This window comes from Cloeon dipterum, chromosome 4, assembly GCF_949628265.1.
Source record: "Cloeon dipterum chromosome 4, ieCloDipt1.1, whole genome shotgun sequence".
Classification (NCBI taxonomy): domain Eukaryota; kingdom Metazoa; phylum Arthropoda; class Insecta; order Ephemeroptera; family Baetidae; genus Cloeon; species Cloeon dipterum.
This window is the reverse complement of record NC_088789.1, coordinates 18320371-18341522: the sequence shown is the minus strand read 5'-3', so window position 1 is coordinate 18341522 and position 21152 is coordinate 18320371. Positions and strand designations below refer to the sequence as shown.

At 39.3% G+C, this 21152-nt stretch overlaps 1 protein-coding gene across 1 annotated transcript in view; it reads left to right on the top strand.

Annotated features, from left to right (window-relative positions):
• The first annotated feature begins 9215 nt into the window (after positions 1-9215).
• The window catches only part of spri (sprint), a 123361-nt gene continuing 111424 nt past the window's right edge, over positions 9216-21152 (top strand). The window contains exons 1-2 of the mRNA XM_065491595.1: positions 9216-9411; positions 18723-18833. Coding sequence (XP_065347667.1) covers positions 18729-18833 — 105 coding nt within the window. The 5' untranslated portion in view covers positions 9216-9411; positions 18723-18728. The remainder of the gene's footprint in view (positions 9412-18722; positions 18834-21152) is intronic.

The window sequence follows — 21152 nt, the reverse complement described above, 5'->3', positions numbered from 1 at the left end:
CAATTATCATTCGCTCTGCCGTGCAACGCCGGCTGACCTTTAATTAAAAAGCAATTGCCGTCAGCTGTAGACGGATCTGCCGTTGTTGATACATATTCATGCTGCGATGCAATTCTAATTTCGTCCGGTGTACATTATTTCATGGAATTCATGAAAGCGAAATTTTTGCCACCTATTGTGTTGCAAATGATTATTTTGTTCTCTCTCATAACTGGCACATGCGCCGGGCGAAAATGGAAATTTCTAGCATGCTCGTTTGCGTAGATTTACTGATTTAAAGTTTACGTCAGCTTCATAATGTATGTGTTATTGTAAACACAATCTTCACCTTGATGTTAATCACTAGAAATTTCTGTTAATTTCAAGTAAAGCGCCCTAAATGTGCAGTAATATTTTATTTATTAATGCCCTCTAGTTTATATAGCAAATCTGGGAGCGTAATGATGGAACTTAATATTTATGAATAATTAGTAGATATTTTTGGGTCAAAACATTTAAATTTATTTTCTCAAACAGCCGATAGCCTTTGTAAATATAGATCAAGTTGCTTTTATTTTCGAAGAAAAATATTCTGTTTTTAATCTCTCAAACCCAGAGTTTCTAATTACTCTTGATGTTTGTCATTACTATCCTGGTGATTCTTGGACTTCTCGCGAAGCATTACGCAAAAGATCTTTGAACTCGGTGCTTGTTTGCCTTCAGGTGACCCATATGTCTTTCACCTTCCATTTGTACATGTATGCACAAGCGTGAATAAACTTGCATCGAACCATTTTCCCTCAGGCTCATGCTTCTAATGAAGAGTTGCTCGTATGTAGTGCTGGCTAAAAAGATTGATTATGCAATGCTGGCTGTGACGGAGCACAAGATGCAATGCATGTAATGGTACCTCAAATCAAAAAATGAAATAAAAAGCAATTTCAAATGTGACGCACAGAATGACTTGGCACACTTGGCATTCATTATGGCAATTACATCAATTTTGTAGTTTTAACTTTTGCTACAGGATAAGTTGAAATTAATTTTGAACAAAAGAGCCATACCAATTTTTCATTAATATCACGTACACATTTTGACGATTGAGCATTATCTTCAGTATTTGGTTTAGCCGCCTTATGGCCTATTGTCTACATTACAAACCACCTTATTGCCTACAATTCTCGCTTTATGGCCAACACTCGTTTAAGCTATAAAGCGAGAATTGTCGGCCTTAAGGCGTTTGTTAACATTAATTTCATTTATTTAAAATTTTTAATCCTCATTAGCGACATAAATTTAAAAAATGGTTCTTTGAACAATCCATCACATTGGTGCTGCCGGCTGTCAAAACTGGGCAAAATTACTGGCAATTTGTAACCGGCCTTCCAAAAACCAAAAAATGGTGGCCGACTGGGCCAGGTATTAAAAAAGAGTGGATACAAGGTATTATTTTATACACCTCGTTGACACCTGAACCAATCCTACATTTGGTACAGATATGGTGGAAAGAAGGTAACTTGCAGCTCTCAAAGATGTTTATTCTATATTGAGGCTACCGGAGGCCACGGAAACAATACTAGGTATAAAAAGGTATGGATAAGGTAATTTATACACCTTATTTATACCTGAATCACACTAACTTGGTACAAAAAATGGAATACAGGTCTCTAAGAAGTATTTTCTATGTTGAGCCTACAGACACAATACCAGGTATAAAAAGGTTTGAATAAGGTATTTTGTACACCTCGTTCATACCTGAACCACACCTACCTGGTACAGATGGTAGGAAACAGGTATGAAAGCAGGTTGGTTCTATATTCAGCATATTACATATTACCACCTATAAAAAGGTGTGACTAAGGTGTAATATCACACCTCATTGATACCTGAACCAAAACAGGTACTCTGCAGGTCTCAAAGAGGTTTATACTTAAAACCGACCCCCGCGTACGAGCCCCTCTTGTACCTCTGCTGTACCTGAAAGATACCCAAGAGGTGCAGCGACCTAACTCAATATAAATATAGAGTTCGGTTGCTGCTTATCAGACACCTAAAATTATGTATTGGGTATACTGATAAGTTTGATTTTATTTTCCAAATTTTATAAATGTGTGAAATCGAAGAGGTGAAAAATGAAATTTTCTTTTTCACGTATAACAATATAATTTGTTATATAATTCTATTTAATTATTTACTCCATTCAAATACAAATTAGTTTTACAAAATACTAGAAACCAATTTGCACAAGAAATTTACAAAAAAAATACACAAACAAAAATGAAAAAGTCAGAAATTAAAATTTTAAAATTATTTATCATCTGTAATAATAATTGCATGATTAGCATATTATATCAGTTGCTTCTATGGATTAGTCAATGGGGGCAGAGGGAACTCTTATCCAAAGAAAAAAAAACAATAATTATTTTTATTTTTACCTCTAGTTTTTAAATTTTTTCTTCTTCATTTGCATTGATATCAAAAGATTTATTCGAATTTAAGAAATTTGACCAGAGAAAAAGCAGTAAAAAGGTATATGTTTCGTAAAATTCCGAACGATGTTTATCAGTCTGTGATACTTTTGCACACATAATGCATAAATCTAAAATTAAAAATTCATGTCACGTTCTCTAAAAAAAGCTTTACACATAAGTTAACATCATATTTTAAAAATACTTCATAGGACTGCTGATTTTCGGCGTAATACAAGAATTAGAGGCAATTTTCATCCCAAACACGGAAGAGAGCGAATCCTCGATAAATAAGCAGAAGTTCGTGGAGCGTAAATTGTTTTGCTGTGCAGCGAGACAAACATAATTTACGGTTGATGTACGCTCGCGTGACAGCTACTTATCTCAAAGCAGAAGCAAGATTAATTAAATAATCGTCGTCTGCTACAAATAAGTTCAAGTTCACAGACATTTGATTCCTCCAAAATGTGGGGTAGAAGGTCTTTTTTATCAGAGTACTCGCATCAAACTTCTTGCCTAATTTAAGAAAGCTATTTAATTTATTTCTGAAATTTGAAAAAGCGTATAGTGGAAGTGATATCCCTCTTCAGCCTTCAGCGCGTTTTTGGACACCGGTTTGATGCATGAGATAATTTTCATCGGAAATAAACAACTCGTGTGGTGTGTTAAAAAATATTTTAAAGCTACATCCGGCTTCGTCTGATCCCACGTATTGCAACTGCTAAGATAAGGAGGACAAGTATAAGTATTGAAATAAACGTATTTTCCTGTTCAGTTTTTTTTTAATTAAAATCTTTCTTACCAAGGGAAACTGTAGCTTTTCAACTAAGTATTTTGCAAAAATACGACGCTAAATTTCATATTCTATAAATGAAAAAGTGTGAGAAAGGAATATATATTGTCATCATTAGATTTCAACTGCAATCGCCAGGTAGACATTACTTACATCAATGTGTTAATTTATATTCTGGGGTAAAATTTAGAAAAAATCCTTTTGAGTATTAAATGAAATTTGCCACATTGCAAAAATATTTCAGCAAAAAATTAATTATTATGTAACATTAAAATCAATGATTTGAGCATATAATGTCTTTGAAAAAATAAAATTTTAAGTTCCTTGTTTTTTTTGAAAGTTATAATACAGTTTTTCACACAATAAGTATCGATACCTTTAAAAATATAATTTAGCGGGGGGACACAAAATTCATGGATATTTGGACATGCATAAATTAATATAAATCACAAATCACAATTGAAATATTGAATGGAAAAGACATTAATAATAATAATGCTTGACAAACCCTCCAAGAAAATTTGACCTAATAATTTTCGAACAGCATTTTAAAGAACTCTATTTTTCTTCAGAAGCAAAGAAACGCTCAAGAAGTAAACGAAATGCTAAAATTTTGAAATCTATGCAACTGGCTCGGCGTGAGAGTAGCGTCGGTTGCCTAAGTGCACCGAGTCAGTTTGTTATGAAACATGTCACTAAGAGGGAGCCACAGAGTCGAGCACGATGCGTTTGCGGCGCAATGAAATGCAATTTCCAGCAGCTGGACCGCTTGCCAGGGAAGTAATAATTTTGAATAAAATGAAAGGGGTGACGGCGGCGCGGTTTGGGCCCTGCAGGCAACCGACCCGACTTCATTACACGCGCAAAATAATTGCGCATTGCACTTTTTGCTGGACGAGCGCGGGGGTGGCGCGGGTTAAATGAAAGCGAAGAACCGCAGACCACAGATAGAAGGCAGAGAAAGGGCGCCGCCGCTGCGTGTCATCGCTCGGCAATAACGCCCGCGCCGTTGCTGTTTGTATAATTAGGGGCGAAACATACATGCGTCGTAATGTAGGGAACGCGATGTGAATTTCAATTTTATCCCTTTCCAAACTGTACTTGCCGGACATTCAATTGGAAAATGCACGAAGTCATTGGGTTTTTATAATTGGTTAAATGATAGTTAACATTCAAGTTAAATTTGAATCGTAAAAAAGGCAATCCAGCAACTATTTGCAGCGCTAAATAAATCGATTTGCTTTTATATGTTAGGGAAAAATTTTAGACTTTCTCTTTGCACTCCAACTAATCTACATTTTTGGTTTTTTAGCCTAAATTAATTTGGAATTTCCCTTTTATAGGGAAGACAACAAAAAGCGTTAAGATTAAGATTCATCGTAGTAACCATTGTTAAATCAATTAATAATTATTTAATTCTTTTCCAATAAGAATTTTTCATTTTTTCAAAGTCAAAGCTTATTTCACAGTGGACGGATATTAATTTTGTGGCACATTGCTTGTTGATTGGACGGCAGCTAGCAGCCTTCAGGAAGGTACACAAAATTTATATTTCCCTGCTATAATTTTTCGTGATGTTAGGAGCAAATTTTCTCTCTTTAAAAACACTTCACATAAGAAATAATAAAACAAATGCTAGAATTTGGGCTTTTTAATATATTGTATTTAAGACTATCTTCATTTTCAATCCTGTTATATCTCGCATTTGATTTTGCTTGTGAAGTCCTGCTGAGAGGCTAAAACGGCAGGATAGTTTCTCAATTCTTTTCGTGAAACGACAATTTGGTTTTTATTAATGCCTCTAATGAGTATTGCTGAAGCAAAACTGTTTTCGGCTGCAGTTGGTGTGTATTGTATTTGTGGTTGTGTGTGATCAATTAATTATCACCACGCTGTCGAGCCGTTTCGGGATTTGAATTATTAGTCAGCCATACGAGCCGCAAACAGCATCATTGTCTCTGGTACAGAGCGCGTACATTTATGCAACGTTTTGCACACACAACAACTCATCTCAATAGCCGGGCGCACAAAACAATTCATTTCGGCGTGCCCGTTCACACGTAGCGCGCTCTTCCAATTCGCATCTCGTTGATTAATCGCGGACAATAAATATTACGCTCGCGTCGTGCAAAAAGGGGCGAAGAATTGCGGCCGAACACGCTTTTAATTAATGCGACTGGTGCTTTGCTCAGTGCAGTAGCTGAAATTTTAAAACGCGTCATCGTGCTCAATGTTTTTATCGCCCTTTGGGGTGCAATACAATTATGAACGTGATGCGCAAAAATTAGCACTCTTGTCAGGTTTTGCAGCATAAAAGAGGGGATCGGCGAAAATCGATGCAAAATTCTGCACCAAAATGGTAATGGTGCAATTTTTCGGTGGCAAATACCAACCATAAAATTTTATTTGCTTTCAAAATTACGGGTCGACTGGGAAACTTTGCCTTAGATACATTATTCCTCAAAATGATCAAATATGTAGCTTACAGAGATAAATGAATGGATATTTTGGACGAATTATCTAAAAACCTTCCTTTTTCTAATATTAAGCCGATTTTTGGTAAATATTGTTGTAAACTTCATCTCTTTTAAATTTGTACAGAAAAATAATTTACGCTACAGTCATGAAATTTATCTCTTTACCACAGAGCATGCACCGACATGAAGACCCAGACATCCACTGAAATGTTTTGGTATTACAACTATTAAAAATGGAAACTAGCTGAGACACATTTTTAATTTTACAAATTAAGAAATTCGAGTGGTGAAAATCAACAAAAAAGGTTTGTTGCACAAATCACTAGAAATTAAAAATTAATATTTGTTACCATGCACGTTTGAAATAAATTTTTGATTAGTCGTCGTGAAACACACCGCAAAACACAGTTCCTATTCACGCTTATTATTGACTTCCTTCCAATATTAACTATCGACTATGCATTTCCTCTGTGATCTTTTTCACTCTGTTGCTGATGCGATAAACTTCTGACCAAAATCATCTCCTCATTCGAAAACATACCATATAAAACAGACTGCGAGAGGAGCTTGGATTTTTGCGTGGTTGAAACTTTGCCTAAAAGTTTTAGTTGCGAAAATGTTGAAAGCATGTTCATGAATGCATTTTGAGCAAAGTAGTTTCGTTAGAGCAGCACGCGGGCATGGAAGTTGGTCTGCTACTTCTATGTATTACGGCGTCGAGAGAGGATAGAGTTAAATATAGAGCAGCCCGCGGGAGGCTTTTGTGCGTTTATGTATATGTATGCAAGATTATGTGTGTGTTCAAATAAAGCAGGCAGCTCTGGCTGCGTCGGAGCCGCGACGACGACGACGACGAGCTGGAAGTGCGGGTGGAGGCCGCCCATGGCTATTGATTGTGAAACTGGTGCTGGCTGCACACACACCCACGTGGACCTCTGCCAGAATTAGAGATTTCCGTCTCAGAGGACAAGCGAGCCGGCCCCAAAAATTACCTAAAGCAATTACAACTAAGTAAATTAGCGTCGATTAACAGGCTTGTTGTTTCTGTGCTTTGAAACAGCAGCCGACCACACTCGTTTGTTTTGCTGCTAATCTAATTCTGGTGTTCCTTACTTTCAATTAAGCGTGCCGAGGACTGACTATTTATACGGCAGGCGTGAAAGCAGCTGCTTTGCGGCTCCATTTGCAGCCGAGCGCGGAGAAAAAGAGTTTGCTGGAGAGCAACAAAACTATACAAAGCAAACAGCGGAAAACAACGAGACCGGCACCTAACGCATCGACCGCTCGTTCATGCCTTATAAGCGCAGCAAGCATGAAAATAGGGAAATTTCTAGCGGGTTAGCTGAAGTAGGTAACAGGCCAAAGACTTAATGGATCAGATTAAAACTGGTTGGTTGTAACACATAGACAACCAACTGAATTTTTTAAACAAATAATAATTATAAAACATTCAATATTGTGCTTTTTATTGACATTTTTAATAGTTTACAAGAATCGATAAAATAAATTTCCAAATAATTTTTCACTGTAACAACGAATTTGAAATGAACACCCATGAAACCAAAAAAGAACATAATCATCGAAATTTGCGAGCACACGATTTGTATTTACACTAAAAACATAATTTGAGGTCTACCTGGGTGTACCTTTGATATCTAGCTGGAATTGATTTTAACCGATGATCGAATAAACTCGTATCAAAGAATGACTCTTACAAATGTGAGTAAGTATTGCAATATGTCTAATTGCTCAAACGCTATTATAGACGCCAATGAAGGCAGAAGCACACGAGGTCATCATGATTTTTCGGTTGACATTAAATTCAGCTTCTTTGGTGTGTTTTAAAATTCTTTACAGTATCAATATAGATTTCCAAAAAGCAAGGTAGTTAATCTATTATAAAAATATTATATTAGTTAATTTCAATAAAAAAGATTTTCATTTTTTAGGGTTTCTAAGCAGTTTTCCAAAAATTGTTTCGTAGTATTAAATTATGTGTCGCAGTCATAAGAAATAATACCATTGCAGAGCAAAAAAAAAAATCTCGAGCACCCCTATTGTCCTGTTGAAAAAGATATGCAAACAATAGTGCACAACCTCGGCTGCATGGTAATTCACTTATCAAGGAAAAGGCACACGCGCGCATATTGCATGCAGTGTCAGCCTGCGCCCCAAAGTGCAGGGGCCGCACACAATGTGCGCTTGGTGCACCAGAAGGGCGGAAAGTCGAGGCCGTCTGCTGCTCGAAAGAGAAATTTGGAAGAAAAGGGCAAGAGAAAGGAGAGACTGCGGGTCGCATGCAGTATGCATTGTTATCTCCCTAAGGAGAAAAACGAGAAGCCGCCGAGTATGAGATAGAGAGCAGGACTCCAAGTAGTGTACTGTTTTTTTCTTTTCCTTCCCCTTCGCACATCAAAGTGTACTGAACAGAGCTTTCTGTGTGCAAAACAGATGGTCGCCAGCAAAGCGGGCATAAATATTTGAAACTTGTGCTTGCAGTAAATTCCATTTCGGGGGAAAAAGATTTCCCCTAGCAGTGTGCAGGCGGCCAAATAATTCATGCCGGTAAATTTTCGCGGAATTAATTCCAGCCGGCCCTTGCTGACAGTCGTGCCACCGCTGGGCTGGGCAGGCAATAATTTCTTTTTCTTTTCAGTAGACCAAAACGACAATCGTTGCAGTCAATAGCTCGATAATGATCAATTTACTGCTTGGGTTAGGAAAAAGCGCCACCAACATCAGAGGGAGAAATGTGAGCAAAATATGAACGGAAAATAGACCACTGACTGTCTTGGCATATTGTCATTCAATTTAACGCAAATTAACTGCATCTCACAAAATTGTTGAACTTATCATCGTCATTGTTGATCCTATAATTTTAGCAGACAGGTTTCATAGTATGAACTAATAGAAAAACATTTCAATAGATAACGATCATGGGGTTGTACTATATTTAAGAAAAAAAGCGTCAAAATGATTTAATTCGTTTTTAGACTTTAGAGAATTGTTTATTCATCTTATTAATTTAAAAGTGTCATAATAAATCTAATTAAAATAATGATTTTAAAAATTGTTTTAATGAATCTTTTTTTATAAAACGCTAACAGCTTGCTTAAAATTAAAAAACCTTTGTTTTGTTTGAAACAAGAAATATTTTGTTCAGCTTTTACACAAAAAATTCGTCGTCAAAAGTGTTTAATCGAGAACTCGCGTGCATTATTGCTCATAGGCGGAATTCGAAACGCCGCTTTTCTCCGCTTCGTGCTCGAGTGTTCCGCAATAAAAATTACACCGAACAGACCAGCGGTCGAGTGCATAATATTGCTTGCAGCCCACAACAATGATGAAGAGGGCCCGGCGAGCGAGCAGAAGCAGCGGCGGCAGTGAATGCCTCCTCGGTGCCCTTGAAGAAATAGTTAGTGCATGACGAGTCTCATTGGTTCTCGCTGGAGAACCACGTGACTGCCGTGATGTCGAGCCAAGTTGTTTTCATTTCTCCTGTCTAGCATTTAGTTTGCCTGCCGGAGAGCATTAGCTGGCAATCACCGCTGCGATTTGCGCCGAAATCGGCCCTAGAGAGGCGCGATTCGGCCATTGCAGACTTTGTGTGAGAGTGCGGTTGTGATTTGTGACGTGCAGTGCGAAAAACAGAGGCCACGGCGGCCCCGATCGGCGCCGCAGGACTGCATAACCGGTGAGTCATTAACCCTTTGACGGTGCCGGCGAACCTTTCCCTGCGTGTGTGTGATGTGTGATTGCCGGTTTAGTGAAGTTTTTTTATTTCTTCCTTATTTAAATAATTTAAAACTTGTTACGCACAAACAAGATAATTTTAAATAATTAGAAAAAAACGTAAATTTAGCAGAATAAAGGTTTGCAAAATAACGTATCACAGAGGAAATTTTATTTGCTCTCAAAATTTTATTTAGCAAATATCTCTGGTATTTAAAAATATTTTAATTTATTTAAAATTGGCAACGTTATTTATATAATATTGTTGAGATGAACGAAGTGGTTTTTAAATTATTTATAAATCAATCAGTTTAACGAAAATATTTTAATTGCAACTTAAAACTTTTTCTTAGACGATTTTCTGAATTTGAATTGGGAGTGCAAAATGAGATAAATCGTGATTTCCATCCAGCTCCAAACAAAGAGCACCATTTTTTCTCTTTGGTTTCCTTCATAAAAGGTAACAATCGAAGCTGCCTTTTGATTCCCCTGCGCGGAAGAGTCTTTATCATTGATAAACACACACTTCGCAGGATGTGCACATGGAAAACAGAGCTTTCATTCATAGAAATTTATTATCGAAACAACGTGCGGTGCGGACGCACGCGGCGGGTCGCGGCGAGAACAGGTGACGGCCAATAACAGTGCGCTGTACTTGTGGTCTCGACTGTACACTCGCCTGAGAGCTGGTACTGCCACTCGCCTGAGAAAGAACACCTGACGTTACCTTCGGCGCTATAAATACCTGGCGACGCCGATGATTGCCCGGCAAGCCCTTCAAGTGCGTTTGAAGCCGTTTAAAAATCTCAACCAGCCCCTCGCGGCTAAATTTCAAATTGGGGTTTTCGCAGTTGAATTGACTTTATCGCTCTCATCGCACGTTCGCGTGAAAATATTCTGAATAACTTATTCAATTTTAAATCACGCAACAAATCGATTGGAATGACAATGAATGAGGGTCAGCCTCTTTTCGCCAGACTTAATGGTCGTACTGACCTTTCGAATGAAAAACCGATCCGCCTCAATTTAGGTCGTTAATGACCCTGTTTAAGAGCCAACGGCGGTTGTTTTGATATAATATACGGCGTTGGGTCATTTCGCTTGACTTTGGAATTCACCATCGTTGCAACGTCAAGGTCAAAATCGCACAATTGGGAGGTGCAAAAATGATTTTTTAATTATTCCGGGAAGCAATTTCTCTCCCGGACGTTGAAGTAAATGCTTGAAAACTGCCGTTGAAACAGTTATGTGTGACTGAACAGGAAAAACCAAATCAACGCAACATACTTATTTTTAGGAGGAAATGAAACTTATTTCGCTGCTGGATCATAAGTTAGTTCCGACACCAGACTCCTTCAAATATAAATTTAAAACATTTCACGCTTGTATAAATATCCTGAGCAAAATTAGTTCAGCATTGAAACCAAACAACTAAACTTATTTCCAAACATCCTTTGAGCAATATCTGCGCATTCGACGCGCGACTTTCTAATTGTATACAACTTGGTGAAAAAGCTGAATCGAATGCATTCCTCACGATCCATGCGCCTCGTTTATTTTTCACTCGGCGCAATAATAAACACTCGAGGAATCAATGCGCTGTTGGTGACACATTACCGCCTTCGGTGAGCGGAAGTTGCTCAAGCGACGAGAAAACGAGCGCTCAACAGAATTTATATAAAATAAAATGCTGAGCACACAGACACGAGCCGGCGAGTTGGCTGACGCGCGGTGACTCACGCCTGCCCTGGCATAAACAACATCACCTGCGGGCACCATGGGAAAAGTCCTGAGAATGGACAACCGATGTTCGCAGGCTGTGACACACGGTGCACAATTTGAAAGGATTTTCCTTCTCGGAACAGAAAGCTGGTGGGGCTTAGCTGTGGCGCAAAAGGAAACTTGAAATTTATCTTGTTTCCTCTAGAATGGGGAACTTGTTAATGAGCCTAAACCCACTATAAGATTTGAAATGACTTGCTAGTTTTTATTTGACGCCACATTTTGTTATAATTTGATTAAGTAAATTTTGATATCCCGATTTTGTAAACTTACTCGGGAACTCAGTGCACTTTTCATATATATTTTTCGTTTTTTATTTTTATTTAAATTTAAAAAGTCACAGTGCTGCATAAATAGTTTAATAATTCAGCAGCTCTACAGTCCTTTTAGAGGCTTGACTTAGGTAGGGTTTCAAAACATCAAGTCTTTGCTTGAATTTATGATGTATTTGAAAGCCTGCTTGACTAAGCTTGCTATGGATTGGAGCATGTTGATAAACAAATGCCAAAATAGGTTTTTATTTTTATCAAATAGGTGCTCGTTCAATGAATTTAAACAAACCACGGGGTGACGTTTATCTTCTAATCCTTCTTAAGCTCTCGTAAATTGATAACAACTGGTGATAATTTTAATGTTTCTCTAAATACATCGACAAATCATTCGGAGAAGGCTTTTAGTGTTGCGCAGTGGCAGTGCTATCATAAATATGACAGTTAGAACTTCCTAGTCCTGCTTTTTCCAAAGGTATGAAGGCCGCAGCAAAAAAATTCCTCAGGGGTGGTCGCCAAACTCGTGATGCTGCTTCGTTTGTTTAGCACGTGTAGGACATATTAATTTACGAGACCCAACACTTGCCTTCTGCTTTGTATGTTAATCATTCGCTGTCATTAATAATAAAGCGCTCGGCAGCCGTTCACCCTGTCAGTACACACAAATACATTCAGCAGCTCGGCGGCCACAATTGAAATTGCGATTGCAACCAGCAGTTTACATATACGTGTGTGCGTAAGCACCCAGCCGTGCAGCCATCAGCAGTATATGGCTGCGGGTACCATTGTGCCGAGCGAATCACTAGCATCGTAATCACTTCCTTCTTAAAGTTCATTATATGAGCAGTGACAATCATTTATTGTATATATTAGTTTGCAGCGGTGCAGCACTTATCACAATGCAAACTGCTGGTATAAATATATATTCGCTAAGAGATAAATTTTCAATGATTTTTAAACCAACAATTATGGATTTATAGATCAAAATTATACAAAAGTGAACATATAATGAAATTCAACTTATCTCGAACTAAGAAATTTTCTCCATTTGATTTAAAATCATTCTTAATTTGGCTAAGAATCATTCTACTAATTTCTGTGCAAATCGATAATAATGGAATATTGATGAATAATTTATTAGACACTTCAAATATACAACACTCAAGACCATCGTTCACTGCTCGTTTTTGCTTTGCTGGTTTGAGACTGAAGGCAAAGCACTTGAACAAACAAAATCGGAATATTAAATTCAATTTAACATCTTACATTATTTTCAAACAAAAATTTTATGGACAAAATTTTTCTTTTGAGTCATTGTTACTTTTGTAATTAAATTATGTGAAATTGCACAATTCTTGGAATGTCCTAATTATTTTTTTGCTCAAGCCAACACCTCCCAGCTTGAGATGACTGCTAAAATACATGTTACATTAATTTACATAAATTTAAACAAAGGTAAATGCGTGTTTTAAAGGTGCTGATTTTTTTGCAACTCTGAAAATTGCTTTTTCGTTTGTTCCTGCTCCAAGCCTTGAAGTTACTTGGAAATTTATGAGCTGGAATTTCGCTACTCAACTTTACTCTCTGCAAAATGAAATATAATGCTTCGGCTTCATAAGTATGAGCAGCGTCTGTCTGCCGGCAAGAAACCGGCGGTGTCCTTTTGTCGTCGCGTCAGCGACAAGAGCGAAATTGTCGCCAACTTGCGATTTAAGTGGGAGAGAGGGCCAGCATAATTAGATTCGCGAGTAGGGACAGAGATGAAGGTCCATTGTGAGCAATTGCTGCACTTGCTAAGTGCACGCGAGGCGCGATTATCCCGGCGACTAATGGCGTTCTGCAGCGCCAGCGTCCCCCTGAGCGCGCCGCATTTTATCTTTCCGCCTACGCCAGTGCATTGCGTTTCGTTTCAAATGCGCGTAATTAATATTAATTGCGCAGACTGTAATTTGTCCCTTTGTTCTGTTTCCGTGCTGACCCCACGTCGCTGTCAGCGCCCGCTAAATTTTTGCCCCTCCTCTTAAATTGCTCAAAGCACGCATGCTAATCCCTCATAATTTATCTGCGGTCGGACTTTTGCACGGCTGATGAACCCCCATCCAAATCCGGCTATTACACCTTCCTCTCTTACTCTAAATTTAAATGCATATTTTTTGTAAAAAGTAATGCCCTTAATATTTTATCATTAATCCTTTCATACAAAATAATTTATTTGTTTCAGAGGAGTATTGCAAAATCCAAATAAATCATTGCTGCTTGCAGATTTGTAGTCTTGATAATTGAATTTGATTTTTCTGCTGTAATGAGTGAATAATTTTACACGCCGTTGCCCAACCGTGCAAAATAGCATCCGTGATGAAGTGAACATTGTATCTCAATTAGTTCGGCAGTATGCGCTGAGCACATACACACCTCCGTCAAAGCCCAATATTTCCTCATTTGGAACGAGCCGCTAAACAATGCTCGCGCGCTCGGAAATTATTTTTGCGACTGGGGATTAGCCAGAGGCCGCTCGCTCGACGACGAGCCGTGCTAAATATGCTGGTGGTTCATTTATTCGAGTAATAATAATCTCGTGCAAATACCCTCATCCTCGTGATTTTGCTCGCAATTTGCGGCGTTGGCGATTTACTGCTGCAAATATTTGCGCTGTTTTGCACGCTCCTCACTGAGCCTGCCGTGCTTTTTGTCGTTCGAGAGGGATTTCAATTTGTTTTGTTTATGTGTGCCCTGATCCTTTTTGGAACTGCGCTTAAAATTGCTCCTTTTGAATAATTTAATTTTTTACTCTTGAAAAATGAGGATAAATGTGTGATTTCCCCTTAATACGACGAATGTGGGTATTTTTATTGTGAATTGTTGGTAGATTCCAATGAAGGCAAGATGCTTTCGAGGATGTCATTTTGTTTCTAGTTGAAATGAAAACTAGTTATGCGGTTGATAAAGAAAAAATTATCAGCTCATTTGCTGCAATTTAGATTGTAAGTACGTTATGATATCAGCCTCAATAATGACTCAAAATTTGTTTAGGATAAATTCGTTAGTTCGTTCAACTGGTTAATTACTCAAATCATGTTTTGAAATACTTTTTACATCATTATAAAATGTCAAAAGAAAAACGTCTCTTCTTCAAAAGGGCCATTATTCCGTTTTGTGTAGCAGCAACAACATGTGTGCCTTGATATCAAATTCCTGGGAGCACGCTTGGGTTATTTAAATGCACGATTAACTGCTGTGATTCGATTTTCCATGCAAGGAAGCGTTTTATGGAGCAATCCTCTCTCTCTCAATATCAACAGCTACGTAGTACATATAACGTGGCTGGCATGCATGTGTGCGTGGCGCTGCTCGTAAAACATACAATAAACTTCGGTGGACTTGGGAATGCCCGTCAAAACGTGGACCAGCCATGTCCAATCTGTAAAGCGTTTTATTATGAATTATAACGGGGAAATTCCAGAGCATGATGCACTGCACAGCTGCATCTGCGGCCACATTAATCATTTTTCTAGCTCATTTCGCACCATTCCTAATTGGATTCAGCTCAAAAATCCAATCTCATAGGTCATCATCATCATAAATATCCAGCCTAATTTGATTATCTTTTTGTCTTATTTTTATTTAAATTTTATTTATTAGTTTCAAGACACTAATATAATACTCAGAGTTACATATTTTCAAAGGAAACAACAAATGGTCAATATTTACAATCATTGTGCTCATTAAGCTCCGTTTTCACATGATCTACTACTCACAAGTTGAGATTCTTCGGAAAGATTATAATTAGGAACTTCACTATTTAAGATTTTTTCCCTCAAGACTCTTATACAATTTTCTTCTCAATCGATTCTCAGTATAGTATTACTCCAAATTAATCTAAATCTACTTTTCTCCCGTGGTTTTACAACTTATCAACTAGTTGAGCACATTTCAACACGAGGTTGAGAGTCCAAGTGCGTTTTTCATCCATCACTCTGGTCGCAAATTAAATCCGTCCGTCCAGTGGCCCTTAATTTGAATTCTCAAAGGGGTGGTCGGCTGGCGAGCGAGTGGCGCAGAGGCGCACACGCAAATTGAAACGAGAGTGTTATTCATTAGCACACGCATGATTGGAGTAATAAAATTTCACGCCGCACTCGGCGAGCCTTTCGGCCGACTTTGACGAGTCAGCTGGATGTGCACGATTTGAAATTTTCTGCAGACCCTCATTATCACCGGCGGACCGAAAATTTAATTAAACTGACGAGGCCTGTGCTATAGCTCTTCTGGCGGCGTGAATGGAAGGAATTAGTCGTGTTGAATGAATGACGAGGCTTTGACCCTGCGGCCGCGCTCGGATGGACCACAGATGGTCTCGTTATCTCGCGCGTCCGAAACCAACTTCACGCTACAAAATTAGAAACATGCTGCAGTGCGAGCTGCGCTTTAACTGGCTCAAATTGGGATGAATCACCATGCAGAGGGGGATTAAATTCATGCTCTCTAATTTTTTTTCGTGCTCGCCACAAAGTCTGCCGCCGCTTAAAGGGAGGGTGACTATTCATATTTTAGCTCAAAATTTGAATTGTGCAGGGTTACGTGCATGACTTTCATCCCACCATTACCAGCTTAATGCAACAAAAAAGGGGCAGGAATCAATATTAATCTCGTGCGGAATATGAATTTCATTCCAGACTTCGTCGTTGAAAAATAAAACTTCCATCTATTCCCAGAAAATTAGCTATGAGGCGAGATGACAGCCGTAAAAGGGAATGTGACGGCGGATCCAATATAGATTTACTCGTTTCGTTTTTTATTATTCTCCTTCTCATCACTATCACGCTGACTTTATCGCTGCGGGAACGGATATCTCTCATCTTTCCGTTTTTAGTGTCCAATTACAATATAATATTTACGACGAGCTTTGAATGTGGCTAAATGAGCAAGTACATCAATAAAAAATGTCTAGATGTCTCTAACTTCAGCACGAACTTTAACCAGAATCAAAAAGAAAAAAACTCAAAATATTTTACCTTCTTATAGCCATGGTGGACTTGGGGCATGAAGCAAGACTATTTATGTGTTAATTTTATTTTTTATCCCGTCTCACGCATAAAAAACTCGGCTTTCCAGCTCATTAATGTTTTCTCCGCCAGCATGGTAGCTGCAAAATAAAAAATTCTATATCCAGCGCAACCAAATTTACCCTTTCACGGCTGAGGAACGACGCGCAGCCGTGCACACACTTGTTTTTTCATGCCCGGAGATGAATTCAGCAACTCGGAGAGCCACCGCGATAGGTTTTCGCGTGTGCCTGCTCCTTTTTACAGTTCCAAGTATAGTGCGCCGGTGTTTTGTGTTTGTAATATCGCGCCGGGTGGATATCAAATTGCTCCCGCGCGCTGCGGCGAACGCACTCACTTTTTTATATTTTAACTCCCCAGCGGTGTTGGCGGAGCAGCCGTGGCTTCTGCTGTTCTGGAGTGTATTTTTACACTGCACGTACCTTTTTTACTTGCTCTTGTTTCGCGGCTCGAATTTCCCCCGCTGTGTTTGTTGTTGCTGTTGCTCTCGAGTACGTGCTCTGCTGTTCTCCGCACGCTGCACCAGATTATTTGCATGCATTTCCTCATCAAAACATTCTTTTGTCCACGAGAAACAACGCAGGCCCCTCTCCGTCTGTTGAATATTGAGAGAGCGTAGGCGGTGCTGAGAGGGAGCATGAAGTGAATTTGCAACCCTTTGAGCCTCCTTTTGTGCATACTCAAAGGTTTCGTCTCGCTCCTGGTCAGACGAGCCTCTGGTTAAATTGTATTTGGCCAGGGCCAACAGTGGAGTGAAATTGTATTTGAACGAACTCGAGACGGGCTTTTTGTCTGAGGGAGGCATTTTCGCAATCATCGCAGAAGGGAGGCTAAATTTAGACACAAAAATTTGGGCAAGTGTACAATTTGAGCCTGGGATGCTTTTGAACTAACAATACAAAATACGGTTGAAAACAGATATGGGTGTTCCTGAGAATGCAGTAAATTCAAGTACAACATGAATATATGGACCCTGTCTATTTGCGCATTATAAATTTAGCAAGTTTGCTTTTGCCGCACTTTGCCTATTTAATCAGCGACCGGAATTGCCCCTTTGCAGCCGTAAATTCTGCTCGTGACACGTTGTGGAAATCAGAACAACGCGGCTGCTCAGTGGAGTACGCGTGCAATCAGATCTGACGTTTCAATTAGCAGTTCGTTTGACCGCAGATTGGCTCGCTCTGCGAATGAAATCAAGTGAAAATGCCAATTCACGGGCATTGACAACACCAGCCGCGCTCACCGCAAAATGAGGCCCGTCCACAAACATCATTCGCATAATAAATTTCACAGCCAGTGGGCTGCTGAAACCAGAGAAGGGCGAACTGCATCGCATTTTCTCCTCGCTCGCATCGCACACGAGACACTACTCGTCGACGGTGATGAGGGTTTAATTGAGAAGTCGTCGCGCTTGATTAAAACTCTCGTCGCATGCAGACGCGGCGAAAGCAATCTCAAATATTGCGTCTCTGCTCTGCCGCCTTTACGCGTCCGCCCGTTGTCTGCGGCTCCCATTACAGAGTAAATCTGCTTGTTTGTTCCAACTTGCGGAACAAAAGCAACCGACCCATTATGTACTTTTAATTTATTCGGCTGCCGCTCTTTGTTTGTCTTTGTTTTCCGTTGCACGAAAACGCCCCATTTTTCCCCAGGGATTTCTTTTTTATTTTTGAAATTCCAAGTGGACTGGCAGAGGAACAATCTAACTGTCCACAAAAATTTAAAGAATGCAGCTTGTCTACAATTTTTCCAACTTATCCTTTTTATATCGTCAAATTACAGCATGCTAAATATCGAATTTGAGACTTCTGCTGCTCGTATTAATTTCTTAGCATTGATTTATCCTCCAATTTTTTTCATTGCTTGAATTATTAGGTTGTTTAAAATTTTCAGGATTTAAAACAAAATATAAAATCCGTAGATGGAGTAAGAAAATTGGTACGGCCTGCATTGAAGTCTTTCAAAACAGGATTCTCTCTGCTTTAAATTTATTTAGAACAATCCTGGATAATTTTCTCATTCCATAATAAGATTTAATATTCCTATTTGATATTACTTCCAGTCTAGTCTTTAATCCGACAAATACCTTTGCGGGTAAAATTACAATTTCAGCTTCGTTTCAATAAAAAAAATTAAATTGTAATAATATTTGTTTCTAGCAAAAAATGAGGCCAAGGAGTGAGTCTGCCTTGACTCTCCTGGAGAGAGACAGTTCTCCGGAAAGATACCGTTCGATGGGACACCAGCCGCGACCTTCATCGTACTTAGCTGTGAGTACCTTCTCCGATTTCACAACTCTTCGTGCTCCCAGTCGCAAATGCAATTATACCGTATGCCGAGCAAGAATTTATGATTGATGACGACCGCATTAGGCATATAATAAGACGTTCCAATTGCATAATGCAATCCTCCTTGCGAGCAGCGCAGCAAGTAGGTGCGGTGCACATCAAGTGAAACAATGAGACGCGAAACAAAGCCACCGCGGGACAAGTATATTTAAATAAATTACTCCCGCAGTCGCAGTACCGAGGCAAACTCAAACTGAACTGTGCAGTCGTCCTCAACCGCCGAGCAAACACACCGATGTGAGCAAAGTTGTAAGCGGCAGGAGAGCGGGCGGGTTCAATTTATTTCCACTGCAGCATCTCTCCTTCTAGTTATGCAACTCGTGTGGCTTCTCTGTTATGAAAACGATAAATTTCCCTGACGCGGTAAACAGCAGTCAGGTCGTCGACTTCGTAGGTGCAAACTTTTGCTTGCGTGAAACCTTTGGACGGAAGCGTGGGTGCGGAATTCGCAGAATTCCCAGGCCCACAGTGCGACGAATTTTTTGTTCTCTTTTCTGCATTAATATAAATTGGCTGCCGGGATTGCGTCGGTGTGTGAGGCGTCGCGACACTCATGTCGTCGCCCTGTTTGGAGGTTGGTGCACTTCTTGCTCTGCTTTATGCTGGAATTTCATATTATTCTGTAGCAGCAGTGCGGTTAACAGCTGCATTCTATCTGCAGTATAATTACACGCTTGTGCAAACAGCTATGATTCATTCAAACACATAATTCGCTTCCATTGAAAAGAGGAAATGACTTTCTGTGACATTATTATAGTCTTTTTTCATTGAGTACATGTGTTTTTAATAACGCTGCAAATCCAGACGACCTAATACCGGCTGGTGCTTTTTAATGTAACGTGTAAGAGACAATTTAATTTTCATGAAAAAAATTACGTAAGATTTCATAATATAATGTAAGAGAAGTGAATTAATACAGGGCAACAATCGAAATGAATTTAGTTTTTTGGCTCCAATACATTGGCAACAAGGATTTTCTGGGGTGTTCTTCAGAATCAATCCTCTTTAAAAAGGTAATATTTTGTGACATTAAGGAGAGGAAATCCTCAGACAAATTACACATTATGGAGTAATTCTTAACCATTTCAAATGATAACTGTCACTCTAATTTGTTTTGATTCTTACTTTTACCTTTTACGAAACAGTGTTAACCAAATAGTTCTTTTTGTGCTTTACATAGGCAAAATTTCCACTTAATTTTTCATTTCTCTTCTGTCGTTGTTATCTTAAAGTTAAAATTAACATTCTTAAATTATTTCCTAGCGTAGCAACAATTGTTATCTTGATCGAGCACGCAGGAAACTCAGTATGAGTCAAGCCTTAAAACCACAATCTTAGGATGATAAACCACTTTCTGTCGTATTTATTTTTATTCACAATTTCACTCCAACTCAAGAGAAAAATCGACTATTTCATTATTAAAAAGGCCATCGTTCTTCTTGGCTGCCGGTTTGTAAACCGTACGTGATAAGAACATCAAAAAGGCTTTATCAACACTAACGAATATTTTTCCCGTTCGCTTGAATTGCATTATATGCCCGACTTCGCCTTGTGCGCGAGAGTTGAATATATTCAAGCCCAGAGAGGAGAGGCGCGTGGGGCCGTTGGGGGGAAGCTTTATTGCGCCCGGCCCCGCAGCATTATCGCACTCTCATCGTCATTATTATTAGCGGCGCAGCATTGCCGAGAGCGGCGGCGAGGGTGCAGCAATTCACGTAATACACGTGACATCAATTTGTTTTCGAGCGGCAGGCAGGCCAGTCGGGCCGACCTCCGGCATATAATCGGGCAGATTGGGCCTGTCAGCGCGCGCAGGGAGGACCGGGGGTGTGCGGATTAGCGGGCGCCGGGAGGGCATCTACCTGCCCCCCTGTATGCAGCACACAGGGCAGGTGAGCCGACTCCGGCCGGCAATTAATGGATTAAATTAACGATGTTGCAAAATAATTAATATAATAGTGGTCTATTAGCGTCGGGGGAGTCGTGGAATGATTATTGGGGCTTTGCCGCCCGCGCGGCACCCGCCACCGCATTACGTACGCATCACATTTGAGTGCAGACTTGCGAGAATGACAAACTGGCTTTTGATTTCATTGTCTGATATTATTTTAATGTGATGAAAATGTGGAGCGTGCTATTTTGATGGAGTTTATGGGGATGCAATTAAATTATGTGACTTGATTTTATGCTGTAATATTTAAATCCTCTTTGAAACTGTTTACACTGTATGGTGCAAGAAAT